The sequence below is a fragment of the Micrasema longulum genome, unplaced genomic scaffold (genome assembly GCF_059751315.1).
Source record: "Micrasema longulum isolate JH-2025_06_02 unplaced genomic scaffold, ASM5975131v1 h1tg000316l, whole genome shotgun sequence".
NCBI classification, from domain to species: Eukaryota; Metazoa; Arthropoda; class Insecta; order Trichoptera; family Brachycentridae; genus Micrasema; species Micrasema longulum.
The window spans coordinates 150512-176576 of NW_028277520.1; the positions used below are offsets into that span (position 1 = coordinate 150512).

General features: G+C 31.5%; 1 protein-coding gene across 1 annotated transcript in view; it reads right to left on the minus strand.

The window, feature by feature from the left end:
• Nucleotides 1-626: 626 nt before the first annotated feature.
• Nucleotides 627-26065, minus strand: part of Chsy (Chondroitin sulfate synthase) — a 77967-nt gene continuing 52528 nt past the window's right edge. Inside the window, exons 2-6 of the mRNA XM_088224881.1 lie at nt 10493-10633; nt 7882-8062; nt 4794-4951; nt 3539-3740; nt 627-2435 (exon numbers count right to left, since the gene is read on the minus strand). Of these exons, the coding sequence (XP_088081007.1) occupies nt 1264-2435; nt 3539-3740; nt 4794-4951; nt 7882-8062; nt 10493-10633 (1854 nt within the window). The 3' untranslated portion in view covers nt 627-1263. The remainder of the gene's footprint in view (nt 2436-3538; nt 3741-4793; nt 4952-7881; nt 8063-10492; nt 10634-26065) is intronic.

Genomic DNA, 26065 nt, shown 5'->3' on the forward strand with positions numbered 1-26065 from the left:
TATTATTGTGCATTTAAACTGGTATATTTATTATTTTTAGATGTCATAACGTTAGGCTCAGAAAATGTAGACATTTTTTTTAATTAAAGAAAAATAACCCCACTCGCTGGTAAAAAATGTAAAACAAAAGTGGTCAAAAATAAATAACACATTTTAATTATTAGGTATAATGAATAATCATTATGTACTCAATATGATGATAAAAATTACAGTTCAGATTATATTGAATTTGTAATACAGAGTCAGTTCAAAAAAAGTAATTTTATAAGTTATATTTTGTGCCAATTAACCCTTCTCTTACTGTGCCAAAAGCTCGCTCGTATTCCGGTGATGTGTAGTCAATATACATGCAAAAATGAGATACATAAATTAAAGATAATTATTTAAATCATTAATAGTTGAAGTCAAAAGCGTTAATATTTTTCTAAAAACATTAAAAAACCATTGACTGACGCTCACAGCGTGAGCTAGAGGTCTACTTGTAACAAAGCTCTGAAAGCAACTGAACACAGAACTGGCGTATTGTGGCAGTGGCACAGGCTATGTGTGTGACGCATGAAACAGTCTCTCTCGCTGGCGTGCATATCTATTGCATCGAAAGTGAGACACATTGGCAAACGTTTTACTTTTTTTTTGTGGCCAAAAAGTATTTATTGAATTCTTTCAATTGATTCAGGAATACATTGATTGAGGAATACAGAAAATATTAAGCCAGGATTTATTATAATTATATACATTTAAGTTATCAGATATAATGTGTACTAGCCAAACATCACCGTGAGGGGAGAGTAAATCAACTTTCATACATTCATATCTTTTCGAAGAATGTGTGGGAAAGGCATAGTAGAATAATAAAAAGGAGTAATTTAAAGTGTGTGATTATTACTCCCTTATAAAGTTAAATACCTGGCAACATTTTAAGGACCTATTATTGTCATATATACATGAGTGATGAATTGCTTAGAATAATTTTCAATGAAATAAAATCTAAAGTATTTACACTCATACAAGAAAAATGGAAAATGCATTTTTAAAGGAAGACACGTTTTAATATCAGTTTGGTGTTCTCTCGCATATTTATACATTTGATGTACTGTAATCAAATTTAATTATCGAGAACAATGTAGAACATAGGATTTAAAAAAAAACAGAATGTGTCAAGTACATATTATTATGTTGTTTAGTGAAACGACTAGAGCTATATAGTTTTTGTGGTAACAGAAAATAATATGAGTTTATATAAAAAATATTATTAACATAAAATCATCTTTTTAAAGGCACTTTGACTGGCTCATTAGCTGATGATGCAGTTTGGGTTAGAGGCAACACGCTCGGGTGATTGAAGAAATACATTGTCATGTGTTTTATACTCCCAAACGTGTTACCCTTGGTCCCCAGGCACATGTTGTATTGAGCTAAATCTAAATTTTTATCACAGCCGACAGAATGAAACATATGCACTAAGTCCACATCTACAGTCCTAAATATAGAGAGATTTGACTGGACAAACTTATCGTATAAATGTACGTCTTCGAGACCCCAGCCTTTAATATCCGTGTTGAAGCCTCCTACTGAACTAAAATCACATTTGTAAACACTGGCAATACCGAAACCAAACTGTCTGAAGTAACCGTGATCGTCTGTTCGATGCTCTCGGTTCACGAAACTTCTCACTGCTCCCTCGGCTTCTTTCATCGTGTCCACTCTATTATTGTCGCTCAACCTATTTGCAGTCTTTACAAAGTTATAGTCTTCTCCGCTCACAACTTGAGGATCGTACTGACTAAAAACTATGGGAAAGTAAACTTGATATTTCTTTATCGTATTCAATCTTATTCTCTGTAGAGATTCAGAAGTAAAAAGTATGTCTACATCTATGAAGAACAGAAGGTCGTCACTGTTGCAAACTTCAACTCCTTTTTCTAAAGCAACAGCTCTAGAAAACTGTAAGTTTTGTATTTTAATAGGTACAATTTTACTCGATGGATATTTGTTTTGGAATAATCCGATCAACGTGACAGTTTTATTGAAATCTGTCGGTGCATTTGAATCTTGGTACAGCGGAATGAACAAAGAAGTCTTTCGGTCTCGAATTAAACACACTTCTTCGTAATTTTTCATAAATCTTACAAAAGTGTCAAATCGACCAGATAATGGAAGTATAAAATTAATTCGTTTGATAGATTCGTCATCTGTCATTGTATTTTGGAATACAAATGGTAAGTTTTTGGTAATTTTGTTTATTCCTGTTTCGAATGCTTCTCTAATTGGAACGTTGAGTTTCTTGAAATTCAGGAAAGGTATGACTTGAGTGCTTACTCCGTACTGTCCACTGGGATACATATCATCTGCGTCATAGTCAACATCTTTTTTTTCATCGACGGAAAGTTGTGTCAAAGGCGGTTCCCCTAGTGGAACTTCTCGAATATCTAAACCTGGAATGACAATTGGAATAAAGTAAAATGAAAGTTTTTTGTAATGAAGAAAGGATCAAAAGAAAAAAAAAGAATTGGCAATTTAATAAAATCTTTGAAAAAGTTTAAGATAAAATAAATAAATATGCTGGTTTTAGCAATTTATACTTATTTAAGGTTATTAAATAATATAATTATTGTCTTGCAGCTACATAGCGCCCGGACTGTCAGGACTCTAGTTCCTCGTTTCCAATTTAATTTAAAAACAGATAGGATCTAGATATAAAACATAGCCCCCGTTTACATTATGAATTTTGGTTATTCTAATTATCTTTTCAAAATCGTTAATGAGCTGGATTAATACAACCTGCAGCTACAGAGGGCAAAGACGGTTGGAATTCTAAACCCTTTTATGAGTTTTAAGTTTTAAAAATAAAAATGATATTTAAGATGAAAAATAATAAAATAAAGACAAATATTAAATTTAATTTTAACTACAACATACATCAAATAAATACAAGAGCATCAAATAATTTAACTTGCAAACAACCTAGGACTAACAGAAAAAGAAACAGTTTTGTGTATACAGCAATAAATTTTTACAATTCACTTTCTAATGACCTAAAAAATATACAAAACATATACGTACTTTAAAAACACCTAAATAAATCAGTTCTTACAGCCCGTGTGACGAGTGATATGTGATGTTATTTTATCGACTTTTTATTTATACTATTGTGTTATTGTATATAATATCCCCCCATACCAGCACTTTTGCTGATTGGGAATATTTCGTACAAATAAAATATGTAATGTAATGTAATATGTAAAGTTTAAAAACCTTGTATTTTGTCATAAATAAATAATTTTATTGGACACTCACCTCACTGGAGTATCCCGTGGTGATATTAATTATCAAGATAACTTTTAAAGTTTAAAATACAATTGCTCCAATGTTAATACAATAGTTTATCCAGTGTACATTAAATAACACTGGGGGTAAAATTTTGCTGATTTGTTTGTCACGGATCAATCGCATTGTGTATTAACAAGATCAAACGGAGCAAATTTAATTCTAACTCTTTTCCTCCATTATAATAATTAGCACTAATCATTTTAATTACCTGTAAAACTTTGTTGTAAATAAGCATGTCTCCTAACAGGTACTGTCATCTTGCGTCCACGGTACTTTTTATAAACTAAAAGAATATCCAAGATGTAATCCACTCCGTGTATTGGGTCGAGTCTCTGGTACCCATAGAGAATCTCCCGGAACTCGATAACACGCCCTCGCTGCTTAGAAAATGCATTTATGTTCTCCATTAACTGAAATAAGAAAGCATTAAAAATTATATAGTTTCAGAATCCAGATCCAAAATCCAAAAACAGTTTCCTCCACCTCCTCATATACAAATGACGTCTACCAACTTATTTTTGAAGATGCGGTTGTTCTAGAGACACAAGATTATAAAATGACATGTTTTGAGGGAACAACAAGTTTGAATTTGATCATTGAGTTTTATAACCGACGGTAACTTAAAGGAACATTTGATGTCAAGCTGTCACTTGTCGTTAGAGGCAGGTAAGACCCTATCAACGAGAGGATACTAATAATTTAATCTGCATCACCAAAGTGACAAGGTCTTCAATAGTAGTTCAATTGACTAGTTCGTTCGACACATTTATGTCTTCGAGTCTCCCTATCTTTCACATCTTGCTATCTTTTGTGGCCTTATATCTTTTGTATCTTCATGTCTTTAGTATCTTTATACCAATAACAAATATTTTCTATTGGAATATTTTCATCTCATGTTAGTATTTTGTTTTACATATTGCACACCTCTGTAGAAAATAGTAATATTTTTATTTATTTATAAAAAGCACGGTAATTCTATTAGGATTTTTTTTTATGGACAAATCCGTACAAACATTAGATATCAAAACATGATTAATTTACTTTGGACAAGCAATTACTTTTGTAATTAATATCTAATAAACTAACTAATAACTTCCTCACATTTGAGGGCATCAATAAAAGATTATTAATGTTTGTGTTTGTAAGATATTTGTAAAATAGTATTTAAAACATTTAAGTGTGTTAGGGAACATTTTTGTAGGAAGTTCATTGTAATTTATTATAGAAAGAAAAGACGAGCGATAGTTAAATCCACGAATTTGGAATAACCAGTGACCTGTTTGATCGCTTTTGCGACATATTCGAGACCAGTATTGAGACTGGTACCAGTCTTAAAGATGACACGAAAGTCTCAAACAATCAGTCCCGAAGATACATTACTTATCAAAACTTCTACCTTATCCACTGCATGAAAAAATGACTTAAGAACTTAAGAAGATTAATATCGGTTATGATGCAATTACCTCTCTTATGATATCATCTAATCCCTCTCTCATGGAAACTTCCATTCGTCGTTTTGGGTTCGCATTGGATGGAGAAGATATTGCTTTGGAAATAAAATCCCACCAAATAACATTCTTTAACTCGGTTGGGCGATATCGATTGAGATTGGGCGTCACTCCTGAAATTAAAAATAGTAGATGAAATCTATTTGTGATTTATAAAAACCACACAGAAAACTTTTATGTTCGATGTTTATGAACTTTTGAATAACTGAAGTATAAAATGATAAAAGACTGATACATAAAATATAAATTTAATGAAAACTCAAACTGATTATTAGTTTCTTCAAAACTTAGGTAAATATATTAGTGCACTTATTTATCTTTCATTACATAGCCACAAGGCTCCAAGCCGGCTGGTTACAGACGGGCGACTGACCATTACGCCCCATCAAAACTATACATACCTACACTCAATTTGACAACTCGATAGGTTAATACAAAAATAATATAATAAACATAGAAATTATAATGTTCCATAACTGAACACTTCGTAGAAACAGTAGCTCAATCACAAATAACTATCGATGTACTAATAAGCGACGTGATAACAATTTCTCACCATGGTTGTTTATCGTATTCGCGATCACAATGGAACATCCGTGAACACCTAATATTAAATGTCAAAATATTTACGTTTCGCCACGTATAATCCTGCTGCGCAATCACATATTTGAATTTCACCGGTGTAAATATGGAAAATATTCCAAAACTGATATTTTAATTCACTTATTTATTATTTATCATGCTATTCATTGCATTTAGCCGGCGATTGGCAAGCCAAATGTCAAGAAAAGCATTTGCCACAGTAATTGTAATTTAATTTTCACTTTTTTGTATCAGATACTCCTTACTATTTTGCAAATGCAATATATTGTATTGGATCACACTCATAACGGTGTGATCGCAGCAGACAACGAGAGTATGAAAGGCGAGTTTCTGGCGCCTGCAAACTAGAACCAACCAGCTAAGGGAAGGTAACCCCGACAGAAAAATCCACCAGAGAAGGCAACGGGAAACCACTCTAGTCATCTTTTCCCAGGAATCACTATGGCGAATACATACAATGAGCAGTTGTCCTGGCTGCGGAGTAGCGCAGGACTGAGATGCTTTCGCTGTAGTGATCGCCAACATCGGGGGATCTGACAAGGCACCTCAAGAAGAAGAATATATTGTATTATTTTTTATAGTAAACGCTGATTTTTCGCCAATCGCCATCCCAGTATCTATCGAAACACTAATGGACTTAATAAAGTGACCATAACTACGACAGAATATATAAAAGTTTCCAAACTATCATTTTAATATAAAAATATTAAAAAATTGAAAATTGTTTCGCCTCATTTTCAAATTAATGCGAAGATTAAGTAGACATTATTAAATTAATAAACGGTTTCAGTAGACTAAAATCAGTGTTTGATTTTAATATTAAAGTTTAAATATATACTTCTACAAAATAAATGCCAAGTCAATGAATAAAGCCTTCATTGTAAGCACTCAATTTGTCTAAGAACACTATATTTAGTAGAGTACAGGATGAAGAGTTTTGTAAATACAAGGAAAATTTCAAATACCAAATAAACATTATGGTAAACTTCTGTTACATTTTTTTTATTTACAAGTCCCTAAATGTGTTTTGACACAATTGCCCTAATAATTTACCCATTTGACTACCTACTGTCAAATTTAATCAGATATAAGATATGTTCCAGTAAATGTAGTATATTTTTTTATAATTACGCTTCAATAAAACACAGTAAGTGGTGGATTATTGACTGTGCAGTAGTAGGTATGCCAATATAAATGGCTATTTATGCAAAGTTATCAGTATTATCACTCGATAAACTGGATGGGTGTATTATTATTTTAATTACAAGGACAAAAATCACACAAGATTGTAATATTTAACAAAACTATTTTTTTTTTTAAATACTTATTTTAGTTTCGAAACAATTTTTAAGATTATATATTTCAACATAAAAATAGATAAACATCTCTTTGATTACTATGTTTATTTATTATTCTCTAGATTATTTATAAACCGCCATTTTAGTGCAAATCGCTTCAAGAGCACTGTACAATAAACTTTCAAAACATCTTGCAGCCATAGAGCGCACAGGAAGTTAGAAATCTAGCCCCCAATTATACTTTACAATAAATGTATTAAAAAATAATAGTTAAAAATGGAATTCAGATTACAACATGTCCTGCGGCTACAGAGTGCATGGGAGGTTGGAAATCTAGAACCTATTTAGAGTTGAAATTAAAGCTATAAATCATTTTGTAGAAAATATCGTTTACATAATATGAAAGCTAATATTACCAAACGTCTAAAGGTACCAAGTGTATGAACCAATAAAATTCTAGCATCTCAAAATTGATTTCAAAAAGTTAACAGAAGAAATATATTGAACAAAGCAGTAGGTACTGTTTTAGTGTACATGATACAATGGCACAAAAAGTGAACACTAAAAATCTTAACAAATACAGCATTTTTTGACATATTATGTTTAAAGAAAACGATAACAGATGTATGTATAATTCATGGAACTTAGGACAGACTTCAGTACCCTTTTTTACTATCAAAAGTTCATAATTAATATTGAATTCTTACAATAAAATGCATCAATTTTTTATTTTATTTTATAGAATCCCTGGGTGCGAATCCTGGCACCTTACCAAAACTCAAGACACCAAACTTCTGAGAGTAAGAGAGAAATTCTTGAGGAGAGTATTGGGTATAAGATATTTCGATTATAGGGGGTTTGAAGGTGCGCCAGATGCCTCAGAAGAGCCTTAACCCAAGTTGCCTCTTTTTCACACCTGCGGGATCCTGCCGTCCTGGAAGGCCGTGGATGACAATCTTTCGGCTTTATTCGGCCGAACTCAAGGACGCGGAATTGATGTGGAAGGAAGCGAGAGCGCTAGCTAGCGATTGTGTTTCCTGGAGATGTCTGGTGATGTCTTTGTGCTCCACTTAGGAGCAGATGTAGAAAAAAATAGTAAATGTAGTAAGGCTATAAATATGTAGTCTAAATAAATGAAATACCTAAAATATTGGTGTCACCGAGGTAGTTAGCATGTCCCTGCGCGTAGGTGAAAAGAGGAACATCCTGGGCAAGAAAGAAAGAAGAAAGTTCAGCGGGATCCATCCTCAACTCTTTGGCAGCAATGAACATGTCGCGGTGGAGGGCGATCGCAGATACTTTCAGGTCTTGGATTTTCAGGTTCTGAAAAAATTATTTATAAGTCATTATTGTAAATTTCAATGCGAACAAAAAAAGCTAAAATTTTGTCGTTCAGTCCATTTTTGACCCTTTATTGAAACATTCTGCTTCACTACTTAATACACATAAGAAAAATTAGTACTTAAACAGTTTTACAGTGAATATTTTCACTAATGATTTAAGCATTTATTTTAGCTCGTCATTTCTAATGAGAAAGCTAATGAGCTAAAAATAAAATAATTCGCTCCGCAACAGGCAAAGAGGTCCAATTTTAGGGGTCAATTGTAATTGCACAGAACACATGGCTTAAACACATTTAATTTTTATTAAATTTCTCATGGGGAATCGAACCATGAACCCTCCGTTCATGAGGCAAGTGTATTCTCTATTATGCCACGGGGGGCGCTTGTTGCTTACGATATTTTTTGTAATAATACTGAATTTTGTAATGATACTAATATTGTAAATAAATGAGTCAAAATTATATGATCTGTTAGTTGTTCCATTATGTGTTTTGTGTAATTAAATAAAAAGTAAGGCGGTGTTGCTATTCCGATCAGAGGTCTGAGATTCGAACCTCATTCAACTTCACAGTCATTCTCATTTCCTAGAATGGTTATTTTAGACTTTTGAAAATAGACCCAAAAAAAATATTTAAGTAAATCATAAGAGAAAAAAAAATTAATGGAGGAAGTTAAGTGCTATGGGAAATTGGATGTAAAATATGTTTTCAAACATGCGGCGAAAATTAATGCATTTAATTGTAAAGCAAAGTTACTCTAAAGTGTATGAAAAAATTTATAAAAAAGAACTTCTTTAAATGGCATTAAAAGTTCTTCTAAATCAACCAATCATACTTAGTGTTGTGATAGATTTTCAATTTCTGGGAAGCCAATTCACTAATCGGGATAACTCACTCACAGAGAACTTGTTTGTTTTGTAATATGGTGAATTTGTTTCAAATCTGATGTGGTTTGATAGGATAATGTGCTGCTGCGGTGGTAGGTGTGTGAACATAGTTTTTACCTCAGTTGGGTCTTATTTATTTATTTATTTGATCCAATATATAATACAAATACATAGTTTACAAAAAAAAAATGTTTTTACAATAGGTACGGTACATTCAATATCATTTCCTTTTTATTTATGGATGTAGCCACTTCACTGGCCTACAGGCACGTTCCGGGGTGTCAGTGTATTATTTATTTTTTACATAATAGTACATACTTTGCAATAATGTCTGGCCGAGTTGAAGGTAGGAGAAGCCGGGGTGGAATCCCATAAAGATGGACTGACCAAATAAAGGTGGCTACGGGGCTAAAATTTGATGATTCAGTTCATCGGGCTGAGGACAGACTGGAGTGGAACAGACTAATCAGAAGTGTTCACGGTGATCATGATCCTCAGCATTGAGGGACCGACTTGGAAGAAGAGTACATAATTTCACATCAATTGTCAAGTCACATATTATAGGTGTAAAAATTCAAAAGAAATGTGAAAAATGATTTTAAAACATACCTACATTAATAAAATGAGAAAGGACTTTCAAGAAATTTAAATTATATTCTGATTTATGAAATATATTCCTCAGCTTTCTGTCTAGTCCTTTTAGTAATCCATTATAGACTAGAATTTTAAAAACATTGTTTTTCATTTTGCTTATCGATATATCCATACTTAAAAAGTTGTATAGCTTAGGGGCCAGAAAATTATGGTGTCTTTGTCCGTAATTTGTTTTTTTAGATGCAAATTTCTGTTCATTTGGTAATGTCTTTGAAACAGCCACCACTATTAAAAAGGAAAACCTTGTGTGCTGATCTAAACAGAATGTGTTTTAGAAACAATTGATTTTACCAACAAACAAACCATCTGGCCGTTTCACCGTAAGGGTAGAGACAGAGAGGATAGAACTTCATATAATTCTTTGGATGCAGACCTCGCTTCCTCTACTTTTGTACATCTTTTCATGTACATACGCCAATTATTCCGACTTTTATATAAGTACATATTGAATTTGGTCATGTCTTCCTCGGTCTTCCACTTTTTCTGCATCTATCAACATTCACTTCATAAGTTTTAGCCCTTCGTTCGCTGTCCATTATCTCTACTTGTCCAAACCAACGCAGAACTCCTTACTTGACTTTATCGATAGTGCATACAGCCTTTCAAAATGCATGGATCTCGATATTTGTGCACTGACACCGATCACATTTCGACAGCATTCAGCCTACTTTTATTCTGGTTTCGACAATTCTATACTCGTCGCTTACATACATATAGGTCGGCACCAGGACTCCATCATGAAATGCCAATATTGCCTCCTGGGACAAACATTTATTTGCCAAGGTTGATTTTAAAGCACCATTCACCCTGTCCCAGCAATTACCTCCCTTTCAATATCTCTCTGCTCATTTATAATTACGTTAAAATTACCTTAAGATAGGAGTGAATTCTATACATGTGTCGGTGATCTTTGACAGGATGCATTGTGATGGCTTGGTGAACTTCTCTTCTCTTGAGCATTCCTGTGAAGGCCTGACTTCCACTGGAGTTGTGATATAGGATAGACTGCATCTGAAAACAAAATGGAGAACATTTTTAGTTTTGACCAGAATGATAGTAAATCCCATTAATTACAAAGATTTTTAGAGTGCATAAAGTGGAGCATGTTATTCCCTCACAGCTACATAACAATATCGGTAGTCTGATGGCTGAAAGGACCATTTGTAATTTATAAAAATATTCAGAAGAGCTAAAATAAGACTTAATTTCATGACTTTAATCCACATACTAAAATATTTTAGTGATACTTTTTAATAATATTTTTTTTTAATTTATTTTTTTATTTTATTTAATGCACAAAATACACAATTTTACATAGACACAATTATATGTTTTTTTATGTCCCGACTTGTTAGAAAATTCTGTGTTAAGTCGGGACTCTTCGAAATATAAATCAAAAATATTTATTGACACATTAAAACAATATACAGGTAATCAAAAAAAATATGCAAAATAATCAAAACAATATACAAAATATACAAAATAATAATAGAAAAATAAAAATAATAAAAATTTATAATACATGTCGTAAATGGAATTAATGATACCGTTTTTTTTTCTTTTCCTTTCTATGCATATTTACCGAAATATTTATTAAAACTGTTGAAAATTAGAAAACCAAAAAAATTACAGATGGACTCTTCCGCCATCTGACTACCGATAGTTATTCTATATTTATTTATTAAACAACATTAAAACATATAACGTTTTAATATTTTTTTAATATCAAAAATATTTTGAGTTTGTCCAAATTTTTGTAGACAATGACTGGATTCAACTCCCTGGGGAGCTGTTAACATTAACATATTACAACAGAGATGAAGAACATTTTAGAGAAGGTAATATAGAAGTCTAGGCATCTACAGGGCTTATGACCTGTCAATGGCTGGTTTAAGTGGCCACTTTACACACTGTGTAATATTCGCCATTCTGCCCATATTTGAACATCTATATTCCTTCAATGCTTTCATCTGTTGATGTTTGTGAAGAAAATGAAGATTTCAGCTTTTTATTTTAATAAAATAAAATTGCATAATTGTAAGGACTTTGCCTTTTTTTGATAATGAGTGCGAGGGAAAGGTAGGAAGGTACTTATAGATATTTTTAATATTGTTTTTTGGGTGATCATGAGCAGGCTATAGATTGCCTGAAAATTCACAATGGTAAAAATACTGTAGAAAAATCAATTAATGTCACTGTTTGATATTAATAAATTCTCTACTGAAGATTAGTGTCATTTTTGCTTGAACTCAATTTTTCGTTTGATTAATTAAAATATAATAGATATGTCTTTAGTGTTAATTACCAATCAACATCATACAAAATGATAGTGATATTATTAGTATTGATGCCAACTGACATCAATTGACAGCAAAAGCTGGTTTTACTTAGATTCTAAATCATCTTTTTTGGTCTGATTCTTGGCAGTCAATGAGATAATCAGTATACTTAGAATAAAGAATCTACACAAGTATAGTACACATGGACTTGTATAGCAAACGCATATATAAAGGAAACGATTGGGTTTAAAGTTCGTTTGAGGAAAAGGATTCTAGAATGTGAAGAGTTATTTTTAATTATGCAAAATACGCAAAGGTGGGAAATTATGCAAGCCGTTTGCATGCTGAGTGGGAGCGTTAACCGTTGGTTTTGCATTCCATGATAGTTTTATATTTAATGTGGTCTTGCATTCTAGTTGTTAGATTAGTTACATACTTTATTAACTAAATAAAGTTATGCAAAAATAAACATTACCATTCGCCGAGTGACAAGGTTATTTTAGTACACAAAGTTCTATCAGTAAAGAAACAATCTTTTGTTAAGTAATTATTTATACTAGAAGCAATAAGTTTGTGGTTCGATCGATTGAGAAAATTAAATAAATTTATTTCAAATCACACTACGTATATAATAGGGAAACGCCACTTTTTTTTATTACAATTTTAAATTAATAAAGGTCTATGAAATACTGTCGAGTATAAAAATATTTTTTTACTACTTATTCGTAACATAAAAAATATTTTTCAATGTATAATTTTGAATTCCCGTAAAAACGGTCCATTGAATTGGCCACGCCCATAATACGTCACGATTCAGGTAAATTTTAAACTTCGTTTGTTACCGTTTAAATTCAAAAAGAACATCGTCACGAATCTTGACACAATTATCAAGTCCAAATGGGTCAAGTTTTTGGAGAAGCATATTTTGAAATAATCTTTTTTTTAAAGTTATGTAGGTAAGACAACATTTCTCCACAAGATCCATATTAATTTTAAAAATACAAACAATTTTTCAAAATCCATTTCATATATTTTTATCTGTATTTGTACTATGTGATATTTCCCTTGTATATTGTGAATTGTGAAGGTACTTTTTTGTTTTTTTTTTAAAGAACAACAGTATGAGAAAGTAGTTGTAACTATAATGCGTAGTCACACGAGGACAGGACAATACTGTCTTGTCCTAGCTTAGGACCTATTGTCCTAGTGTGAACAGAGATTTGAGGACAGGGCAAAATACCGAAACATTGTCCTAAAAATAGACGGGCTGGCAATCTCCGCTCAAATCTAGTTAACCCCAGGGTTTGAACTACGGTCGAATCGTTATGTTGTCCCGTTGCCCTGTCCTGCTAGGTCGAGCCTGTCACGGAGCTGGGACAGGACAGTATTGTTTTTAGAGATTAAACTGAAAAATATTTACTATTGACTCATTGTTATTAGTCATTGAAACACTGTGGAATTTGAGTTTAGAATAAATGTTATTTTTATCTAAAATAAATGTTTAGTTATAGCGAGACGACCTAAAAGGTGTAAACTAATTATTGATACGAATCAATAGAACAAATTGCAAGTTTCATAAATTTAGGAATTGATGTATCTGTAATATATGATTTGTACAATGAAGTCCGAGATCAAGTCAACAAAACATCTCAAGTGTCAGGATGACTAAAAAAATACATAGAAAATTAAAAACTGACAAATTGACAGCAAACATAGAATATATAAGACATGTGTAAGACCCATCTTGACATATTCGGTAGAAACAAGACCAGACACCGCGAGAACGAAGAACCTGCTAAGAACATCAGAGATGAGGGTCCTCAGATCGATTACCAGAAACACTCTGCGCGACAGGGTCAGAAATAATACCCCAGGATTTGTAATCAGTAATATCGTATATTAATATTGATAATTTGAATATAAATTCTGTGGACGAAATAAAGTATCTCGGGGTCTACTTGGATAGATATTTGAATTTCAAAACACATTCTCAATTTGTAACAAAAAAAAAATCATTTATGGGAAGATTACGAATTGTAGTAGATATAAAAAAGTAGTATTCTTATATATAAAACAATAACATGTCCACACAAAAATTACTGTTCTTCCATTCTTTTTTTGTGTAATGAAGGAGAAATTAAAAATATACAAATTCTTCAAAATAAGGCGATGAGGATTATATTCAAAAGAAATATCTATTCTAATGTAGAAATAATGCACAAAGAAATTGGCTCACTAAGAGTAAAGCAACAAATTAAATATAATGTAGCAATTTTTATGCATAAAATAATTAAGGGGATGAATAAAATAAAAACAATAATAAAATTTAACCAACAATGTCATACATATGAAACAAGGGGTAAAAAAAAGATAAGATAATCTCAAAACTCATTGTACAAGGGATTGAAACTGTACAATGAGTTACCTGAAGAAATAAAGGAAATAGAATAAATCTAAATATTTAAAATTAATTTTAAAAAATATGTTGTTGAGAAATTTTTATAAAAAAATTATTATTTTATTAAAAGTTTATATCGGTTCTTAAGATGTTATGAACTAACTTAATAAAGCATAAATAAATGACTTTATACGGAAAACGTGTGAAATCAAAGATATAGTGCACTGGAGCAGATCCTGTAGAAGATTCTGGAGAGATCACATAAACAAAATGAGCAGCGACAGACTGGTGTCCGCAGTAGACAAAGAATTGCCTTCTAGTCAAGTAGGGTAAGTTGCATATTAGTTTAATGATTTTATTTTGTTGTCTTTGTATCCTTGTTATATTGTGTCTTGTTACATATCAATAGACTAGAATCTAGAACATCAATGCATATTTTATATTAATCAGATACTAAAAGTGTGTAAAATGATATTATTAAATTGTCGGTTCCATACCATGAAGTGGAAACTAGGTCAAAATTTAATTAAAGAAACAACAGAGTATTTATTTTGTGAGGAAGCTGACTATATTTGCTGTAAAAACAATCGCATCAAGATATTTTTATAAACATCTGTTACCTTGTGATTCGTATTTGTGTATTTATTTAAGGGCATTTTTAAGGACAGTATACATAGAAAATTATTATAAAAGAAAGTAGAAAGACACAATGGTATATGGTAGACTTGGTGGGAGTGGAAGCGGGAGAGATGTGTTTATAATTGAATTTGATTCAGTGATCTAATGAAAGAAGACAACTTGTTATCAAAGAAATCAAGACTAGTATGTTTGTTGGCAGAACTAAGAATTTCGGGGATAGGGGAATGAAAACCATAGTTAGTTCTATGGTTATCGGTATAAAAAAGCATTTTTTTTTTGTTTCTAGTTGGGATATTTAATTTTACTGAGCTCAGTAGTTCAGGCGCATCAAAGAGTGAGATTAGAATTTTGAACAGGACTAGAAGGTCGGATTTATTTCGACGGTCTTGAAGAGAAGATATATTTAAGCTAGTTTCTAACTTATTATACGTATATTGGTATCTGGATAAGCCCAATCTCCAGCCTATCTTTCTTAAAAATCGATGTTGAACTGATTCAATATTTTTGATGTGAACATCATAATATGGAGACCAGATAACAGAGGAATACTCTAGGTGCGGGCGAACTGTGTAGTATGATGCATTTACTTACATATTTATTTATTTACGGACATAGTTCATTTATACAATTCATAGATATAAATATTTCTATATAAGAACAGTTAAAAACATTAAAAAATAATAAAAAGAAGCATTTACAAACAAAAGGGACATCAAGAAAAGATCTGGACTATTTATGTGGTGCTTATTTAAATCGTTGTAAACTTAAAAAGTCCAGATCTTGTCTTGAGTTAACAATACAACAAAGACGGGTCATTAATTAAGGCCACTGTTTTTTCTATGCTGATCGATTAACAGTACTTCATTGTTTCTCAACCAACGAGTCGGAATATAAAATTATTCATATTAATATATAGCAAAAGAGATTGAGAACCTTTTAAACAAGGGAATGTAGAAGTCTAGGCATTTACAGGGCTCATGATCTGTCATTTACACACTGTGTAAAATTCACCAGTCTGCCGATATTTGAACATATATATTACTTCAATTCTTCCATTTCTTGATCGTTGTGAAGTTAAAGAGCCGAAACCTTTATTGAAGCGGGTAAGATTCTTACCGAATTATTTCATCTGCATACTAGGCAACGCCTGAAAATAGTTTTCAATTTTTATATTTATTCTAGACCAGTTTGTTTTATTAACAATATTTTTAGTATGTCCAATTTTTTTAAGACAAGAACTGGATTCAATATATAACAACAGAGATGAAGAATACTTTATAGAAGAGAATATGAAAGTGACAGGTCATAAGCCTTGTAAATGCCTAGAATTCTTAATTCCTTTCAAAAAAATGTAGTTCATCTCTGTTGCAATATATTTGCATTTACATATATTTACAATAATTTGTGTAGATGTTTTCATAGATCGAACTTATTGGTTATTAGAAAAAAATATATTCATACTTTTCTTTATTTAGCTCCTAGTGACTCAAAGTTGCTCGTTTTTATTAAAATATTTTTTTTATCAAGAAACTTTGGCGTATAATTAAAAACCTTCCAGAAATATGAAAATGTATCTAAAAGAAAAGGTTACCAATGGAATTTATAAAAAAAGACATGAAGAAATTGTGCTGTCTGCATAAAACTTCTAAAACACAAAAATCTGATTTTTCCTAGTTCTCCAAACATTCAAATTACGATTTCTCAAAATGGCGTTTTTTGGGTAAGTAACTTTTGCCTGAACGGCGCTGGCGACGAAATACTGTTTTAAAATGTAGTTTTGGGCTGAAATGATTTATTTTATAAAACTGATCACAATTATTATTATTATGGATAACTTATATAGCGCCATTTTCGTAACAAAATACCTCAAGGGCGCTTTACATACTGATTCTTTTAAATTTGTAATTTAATTAAAATAATTTATTTTGCTGTCACATGCTACGGATTTATTCAAATGATTTAGAGAACAAGTGGGTTTTAAGTTTTTTCCGAAACATCACTTCACTTTCACAGCCTCGCACCTCTGCTGGGAGAGCATTCCATGCCATAGGGCCTGCGACCGCAAATGCGCGTTCACTAAATTTAGTGCGCTGTTTGCGTAGAGGTATAATAACTTTTTCTCTCGCCGTAGACATAGCTGATCTAAGCGTTAGACGCCTGTCAGCTAGTTCATCTGGAATGCATAGTTCCCTTAGATATTCCGGAGCAGTTTCCGGACAATATTTCAAATAATCCCACATCGCCTGTTTATCTAAGGGAGCGTTTACAACCTTTATCACAACATGAGCTATCTCTTTCTAAAAAGGAGATAACCCTTCCAATACCCTTTCACACCTGGTCGATCGTGGAATAATCTACCCTTAATGTCAGAGACGCCCCTTCATTGCTCACATTTAAATCATGGTTAAAATGTCACTATGTATTTAAATATTTGAGTTTTCCTTCCGTCCCCTCACCTCTTTTCCTACCTATTTTAACCCCAGCCTCTCCTCGTAGTACCTGCATGTATATATTGAAGATTTTTTTTATTTACCTAGCTTAATTTTTTTTGCTGGTGGTTCATCTCAACTGCATAACTAAGGATAGCTTCCCCGTTCTAAGGCAGTAAATAATTTATTTTATAATAATATAAAAAATGATTACAATTTTATTATCATATATATATCCTAAATTCTAAGTCATTACCTACCAGTAAAACTAGACATCAGCTTACGTCCTTTTACATTGGACAACAATTTCTCTGACTCCCTCCGATCAATACAGATTAAAAATGCAGTCAACATCTTCCTCAGCCTGGCAATCCCATTACACTTCCATAAATCTGGGATAAGATTATATATATCCTCGGGCCTATGTAGATTTGCTGCCTTTGAGCCAAAAAAGTATTAATTCCTCTCTATAGAATCAGTCGATTATATTTACTTTTTGTTTTACCATTTTTTTAAATAATTAAAATGAATCAATTAGGTATACAAAACGATCAAACTTGAAATTGAACTCATACTGAAACATATTATTTTTATAATTATTATCATTATTTTTTTTGTTTTTTACAATATACATAAAAGGTAAAACAGAGCACTCAAAAAATAAAGAATAATTACATAGCAATGAAATACATATTAATAGTAAAAATAGTAAACAAAAAAATCCCACAAAGGCATGGCCTGTTCGTGGGTACCTATACAAGAAAATGTTAATGAATTTTTGCTCCTATAATAAATAGACAGTTATAATATTTTTGTGTAACATAAGAAAAAGAAAATAAAATATTCAGTAAAAGATTGTATGGTATTTTTTTCTTTATAGTAATTAAAAAGGGAAATAATAAATATTTACAAAACATAAAAATATTCCTTATTATTAAAGATACCAATATACGAATTACCAGATACCAATATACGTATAATGAGTTAGAAACTAGCTTAAATATATCTTCTCTTCAAGACCGTCGAAATAAATCCGACCTTCTAGTCCTGTTCAAAATTCTAATCTCACTCTTTGATGCGCCTGAACTACTGAGCTCAGTAAAATTAAATATCCCAACTAGAAACAAAAAAAAATGCTTTTTTATACCGATAACCATAGAACTAACTATGGTTTTCATTCCCCTATCCCCGAAATTCTTAGTTCTGCCAACAAACATACTAGTCTTGATTTCTTTGATAACAAGTTGTCTTCTTGTTCTTCTGAACTACTGAGTTCAGTAAAATTAAATATCCCAACTAGAAACCAAATAGTAATTAAAAATGGAAATAATAAATATTTAAAAAACATTAAAATATTCCTTATTATTAAAGGGCAACAAAATATATTGTAGAAAAAAAGAGTTATTATATCTTTAGTTCGAATCCAGGATAGTGCGTGTTTTTTAAAAGGAAGAATTGCAATAATAATTGAAATATGGTATATAAAGTGATTATGCTGAGCCTAGTAATAAGTAATGAGACTATGCCCACTCAGAAATAAAAGAGGTACGGACATTAAATTATGTATATTTAACTAGAAGTATTTTTATACGCCTGTTATTCATTTAAAGAGGATGCATCCGTCACTGCCTGGTGTAGTGGAGTGTAATGTTATTCTGATTCAATATTACAATTCAGCATAAGTGAAGACACGTGTGTATAGTTTGTCTGGCATTGTGACACGTGGAAGGGGCGAATCGTCTAAATAAGCGATCATGCGCAGCTTACCATTATATTTGACTTTCGATAATAATGTTTTACAGTAACCATGTTTATGGCATTGAGATATAATATATAGAGATAACACTCCATACAAATCCGATCCAAAAAGTCGTCCCCGAAGGAAAGGAATGACCAGCGGAGGGAGCAAGTGTCGTCACGTCATATCACGTCGATTTTGACAAGCAAAACAAGTAGTACAGTAAAAAGATCGGTGGAGAAGACTGTGTACATTGGTATATTAAAAAAAAAAAAAACATTTGCGAGAAATTTCGGATTATAATTGAACATAGTTATGCAGAAAGCAGCCAGCCATAGAAAATTTAAACTGAGATAATAGCACCTTTGTGAAATGAGTGAATAAACAAATCTACACAACAGTTGGATTGTTTTTGACTTTGACAAATGATAAACAATGAATATATTAGTTTTTTTAAATTACAAACAAGAATCTAATTGTATTTTTGACCAGTTTTAATAATTTTTAAAATTCGTTACGATTTTCTAGTGCTGTTGGTGTTTTCTGCAAATTGAGAAATGCCATTTTTGTGATGGACACCATTTTCAAAAGGTGATTAAAATATTTTTTTGTATGAAAGTGGTTTTGCTGTTTTAGCAAGACACAGAATTGACCTTACTGCACCCGATAACATCAACATTTTATTTTTTCAAAATTGTGGACTGGCTGCTTTCTGCATAACTACGTTCAATTAAATGCTCTTATTTCTACAGCGTGTAAGAAACATTTTCATATACAATTTCCCGTAGCGCTGAACTTCTTAATTCGTTAGATTGATTTGCTAGTGTACCTACATAATATTTCAACGCCTTAATTTGAATACAACTGAAATTTTTTTTTTGATTTTTAAGATTACGATTGAACATTTTTTACCGTACAAAATAGTATCCATCTCTTTCATTTGAACGAATGAATTTTTGATAGAAAAGAGATAAAAACACAATTTTCGAATAATAAATGCGTATCTTAAAGAATATGTATATTCCTTGTAATACAGCGCGAGTCAGTAGGTGGCCGGTGGGTACAGTAGTATAAATTTGTTTGGATAAAACACTTAAAAAATATGTAAAGCTTTAAAAAAAACCACTTAAGCTTCATTTTATTTTATTTTATTGGAAAGCCAACAGACATTTATAAATTTATAAGATACAATTATATTATAAATACATACCATAAAGTCCAATTAGAGGCTTCCACATAATATTGTTATTGTTAATGTTGTCACATAAAAATATAATAACATAAAATAATTAATCATACAAAACTTACAATGTTACTAAAAATGTAAATGTAATACCTATTATCAAAAATATATCTACTTTTAAATTTTTATTAACACGGTGGCACAATATAATATATAATACAACTATAGTACTCTAAATTTCACTGGCAAATAAAATAAAATAAAATAAAATAAATTAAATAGGGGCTCCATGCGCTCTGTAGCTGCAAGACGTGCTGTAATCTAGCTCCTATATATCATAATTAGAGACGAGGAAATAGAATCCCAACCGTCCATGCGCTCTGTAGCTGCAAGACGTGCTGGGATATTTATTTATTTTACAGCGCCCTTGAGGTGATTTTCACAAATATGGCGCTATATAAATTATCCAAACATATATATATATATATATAGTTGACCATACAGTGTACATTTATTATGTGCCTACATACAGAACTGCACATAACCTGCATAATATAGGCTGCGGATTCAAGGCGCAACATCATAACTTGAATTATTTTTGGATATTTCATTTTTAAATGAAGTTAAAGATATGTTATTAATATCAATACAAATTAATTTTTGATTACACGTATTGCAGGTTCTTATAACAAATGAATTTTGAAAAGATTTAGTGGAACTTTTAGAAATTTTAAATAAAGATTGGTTTCTGGTCTGCGTTACTGGGACTCGAAAATTAATAAGTGATAGAATCTTAGGGCAATCTATCATGTTATTTAAAGTTTTATACATAAAAATGGCGTCAGCCATGTTCCTGTGAGTTTGGAGAGAGTTTAAGTAAGTTTGTAGATTATCCTGGACCTGTATTCAGAGTCAACCGTCTAAAATTTCAATACGAGATAAATTTAAATTGTATAGATTCAATTCGGTCAGTACAAAATTACCGATCTATGAAGTTTTTATTGTATCCTGTAAAGTTATCATTTAGTGATTTACGTTGTATTCGAATTAAGGCGACGATATGGTATTATGAATTAATATAATGTCAGTTTTACGTTTCAGGTGACAGCTTAGGGACTATATATTCAAGTGTAAAATAAATATTTCATGTCAACCATGTCGGGAATCGAACACGAGACCTCCTGCATGGTAGGCAAACGCGCCTATCATTAGACCGCGTGGCGGAAATGTAAATAGGTACCGAAATTATGGTTATGTAATTTCTCTAGAAATTAAGAAAATTTAGCATTGAAAAGGCCAGTTTACATTGAATATATGAGGAAAAAAGCGAATTAATTGAATGTCCGAATAATAGATGGCTGGTGTTTGTAAGTGTATGTAAATATCAGAGGTTCCGCGAAGATCTTAGAGTTTGAGTTTCATATTAGCGTTGAAATTAGTCTTATTTAACCCTTCCGGGTCTAAGCGGGGCGAATCGTCTATATAAGCGACTATGCGCAGCTTATTATTAAATTTGACTATCCATAATAATGATTTAGATAAAATTATCGATGAAACTTCTGGGTGTAGATTCACTTTTATTTAATTTGACCAACGCGCGCTTTCTACTAAGAAGGCATATTCAGTAGCTCAATGGCAAATAACTATCGACGTATAAAGTTTATATTTGAAGCACTAACTTTGTGGTTATTCATTATAATAAAATAAATAAAACAACTTTGTTTTTAACCACTAATTTTTATTTTTCACCAACCGGTTTCAAAGCAAACAAGCTTCTTTGTCAAGGTTTACGTAACTAATGAATTGATTCCTTTTTATTTTATTTCTATCATGTTCACTAAATACTACACGTGGACCCAATAAATCAAGTACTTTTTTTCTTACACGGGTGGTAATCTGATATCATTATTTTCGAAGTAAGACAGGAGAGGACTAAAAGAAATATTGTTTATTTGGTTATTAATTATTGTTTTCTTATTATGAATTGCTTTTTTAATTTTTAAGATTTCTAAGTTGTCTAATTTTAATATTTTATTTTCAACATGAAGTACTTTTTATCCAGTGTCTTTATTGAAGTTAAGATTATTTTCTATCAGATGATTTGCGAATTCAGAAAAAAATATTATTATTTATGCATCTTAAGTGTTCTTTTACTTTAAAATTAATTTTATTAAAAACTACCCTTGATTAAATGTGACATAATAGTCATATATACATAAATACTTATATTTGTTAGTGCGGCTACTTTTTCATTCGCCTTTTTAACTAAATTGTCGAGCGGTTCAAGAATAGCAATAATTTGACAAAGCAGCCGAGATGACCATTCGACTAATATCGAGCCAGTGACAAGATGTTACGTATCTATAGCATATGGCCACAATATGCAAAATGTCAATGCGGCATCCGATTATTTATTGACGGTCGCAAACATTCTACGCTTAATAAAAAAATAATTTTATTTCACGACATGGCGAATGACCTTTGACATTTTATATTATTGTGCTAATATGTACTCGTATATAAATAGGTTTGTACTAATAATGAAAATAAACAATAATGCTGTGGCTTGGATCTATAAAGGCTAATATCGTAGCAATATTACAGGAGAGTAATCGTTTTTCTGCCATTTTTTGGCGTGGGCATAAGGAACTTCAGCTCTACGGGAAATTGGAAAAAAAAATTCTTACGCGCGGTAAAAATTAGAACATGAAATTAAGTGACAAAGTTTCTTGAAAATGTACGAAAAAAATATTTGAAAATATTTTAATAAAAACGAACTACTTTGAACGACGTCACTAGTTCATATGAATTAACCAATGATAAGAGAGTTGTGGACGATTTTCGGTTTACTTACCGTGTTAGTTTATGCTACTAATAAGAAGCAAAAAAAAATTTTTTTACTACAGTATTACATAGACCTTTATTACTTTGAAAATGCAAAAAAAAACGTGATATTTCCCTATTAGGGCAATCCAAAAACCCAAAAAAGCGTAAGTTTCATCTGCCGTCTACGAGCGTACGGTATACAAACATTATTTTTAATAAACTATTTTATGTAAATGTATCTACAACAAACTACAGTGCACACTCGCCAATAAGGAGATTCATGCGTTTGCAAATGATGTAGATATATTTAATATAACACTTTTGAATTTTAAAAGGCAGTGTATCAATTCAATATCAAACTATCTTCAAATTGAAATACCTAAATAAGACTATGCTGATTTCAACTGTTTACCATTTATTGACTATATCTGTATTCTAAATTAGTATTTTTCTACTTTCTTCTAATTTTAAGATTATTTTAATATAACCTGTACAAAAAAAATATACTCCTGATCTCTCCACTGCAATATATGTATGTCGGCAATATATGAATCGGGTTGTGGTCCTGTGGCTAGTGTCTCGGACCCACGGACCAAAGGTCTGTGGTTCGAATCCCACTTTACCCCAACTTGATTCCCATTTTCTAATAGTGAGTTATTTACAACTCGTTGAAAATGGCCCTCAAAATTAAATATTTGGGTAAATCATAAGAACGCAAATATTTCTTTTTTAAAAAAAAAAAAAATTATTAATATATTTTCTACTAATGATTATTTTTTTTATTTTTCTTGCTCTTCTTAATTTATTTTATTTTATTTTATTTTATTTTATTTTATTTGGGAAATCAACAGTTCTACATACATATTTTTAGTGAACAAACAGATATAGTGTATAAACTCAGAACTAATAACAGATTTCCACATAGTATACAAAGTTAGCAAAGAAAATATTACATATCAAATAAATTCATACAATTTATACATATAAAAATTAATTCATTGTTATTTTTTTTGTGTAAATGCATTTCTATCTTCATATTTGAAAATGCACTTCTGTTCTTTCCACTGCAATATATGAATGTACTATATGTTGAGTATACCCGTATATTTTATACTAATATGTAAAGATAATATTATTAATATGTTTTTTTATTTTATGTAAAGATGATTTATTTGAATCATTTATATTTTTTGCTACTTCTGTGTAAAATACGTGTCAGTCTTTATTTGTAGGTATATTTGTATGTAAAACATGTAAAAGCCTACAGGTGGTTTGAATAAATAAATAAAAATAAATGAACAAATGATAAAAAAATATTTTTGAAAAGAAAAACGTACCGACACAGAAAATTTCATTCTGATACTCATTATTTTTTAAAAAAAGCAACTAAATCAGTTCATTGAATGTTATTAAATATTTGTATATAATCAGTTCAGTTTTGGGGTGCGGAAAATGGGACAGCGAAACGTTGATTTTGTCGATTTTAGGAAAGCAAAATCAGTCCGACGCGCAGTTGTTTTTTTCGCCAGTATCGGGGAGGCATTTGCGAGAGAGTGACGGAACAACAATGTCCAAATACACTGTGGTCCCCAACCCCTGGGCCGTAGACCGGTACCGGTCCGTGGATCGAATGGTACCGGGCCACCCAAGGCCCTGCTTAAAAATCAAAATTACGTAAAAAAAAAAAGTCGAACATACCCAATTAAAACAATTCATAACTATCGACAAAAAATAATATGGAAAGAGAGAGAAAAAAAAGAGCCTGAGCATTCATTCAGCCAGTTGGTGCACGATCACCTGTCTCTGCTTTTAAAAGAGTTGAGCGCTACTTCCGAACCACAAAAGACTCATGAAATGGTAAGGAATGGATCCCCGACCCATTTGTCAACAAACCAGGCGAATCTAGCATTATTATTATTGCGGATAATTCATATAGTGCCTTTTTGTGAAAATCACCTCAAGGGCGCTGTACAATATCCCAACACGTCTTGCAGCTACATAGCACATTGACGGTTGGGATTTAATTTTCTCGTTTCCAATTATACTCGTACAATAATTTCATTTAATAACGAGCTAGATTACATGATGTCTTGCAGCTATAGAGCGCATGGACGATATGAAGCCTAAACAACTGCTGGAGATTGCAAATGACAGCGGCCTTACAACTACGTTCGAGACAACAATATTGCTGGATTAAAGTCACGGCGGAATACCCTGAGATTGCCACCACAGCACTGCTTGCATTTTTTTTAATACTCATTTTTACCTCTTATGTATATTTTAAAAAAACAAAAAATTATAATAATAAATAAAATAAAAAATATTAATTTTATTTGTTGGTTGGAAAAAATTGCCATTTAGCAATAATCCCGCCAATGTAAATTTTATTATTACACTAAAAGTTAAATAAATTTTTAAAAAATACATATATAAACATTCAACGTAACGTCCCCCTCAGCGGGTCGCGGTAAAATTAATAAACGTTGACCGGTTCGCGGCGCTAAAAAGGTTGGGGACCACTGCCCTACACAACACGTGTATAAAATATAGCTACGTGTAACACACGTGTAGAACACGCATCATTGACAGTGCAGCACTGTAGCGTCATATTATTTATGACAGATTTTACGAGTATTATTTTTAGGAGACTAAGCCTATTTTAACATGTGTTGCTAGTTCCTAAAGACTGGGAAAGAGCAGGCAAAACATACGGCGCCCTCAACATTTAATTATTCTTTAAAATATACAGCTATTCGTCGACTTACGACCTATGCGACTTACGAATGTTCGACTTTACGACCACAATCCGCGATCAGTTGTCCGCCTGTGCTGAATACAAAAAATCGAGATTTCTGGGAAAGGTAATCAAATTTCAACCACATACCAACCCAAAATAATATAAAAAGAAACAGAGAAACCCGATAAATGACAGTGACACGCTATTTCATTTT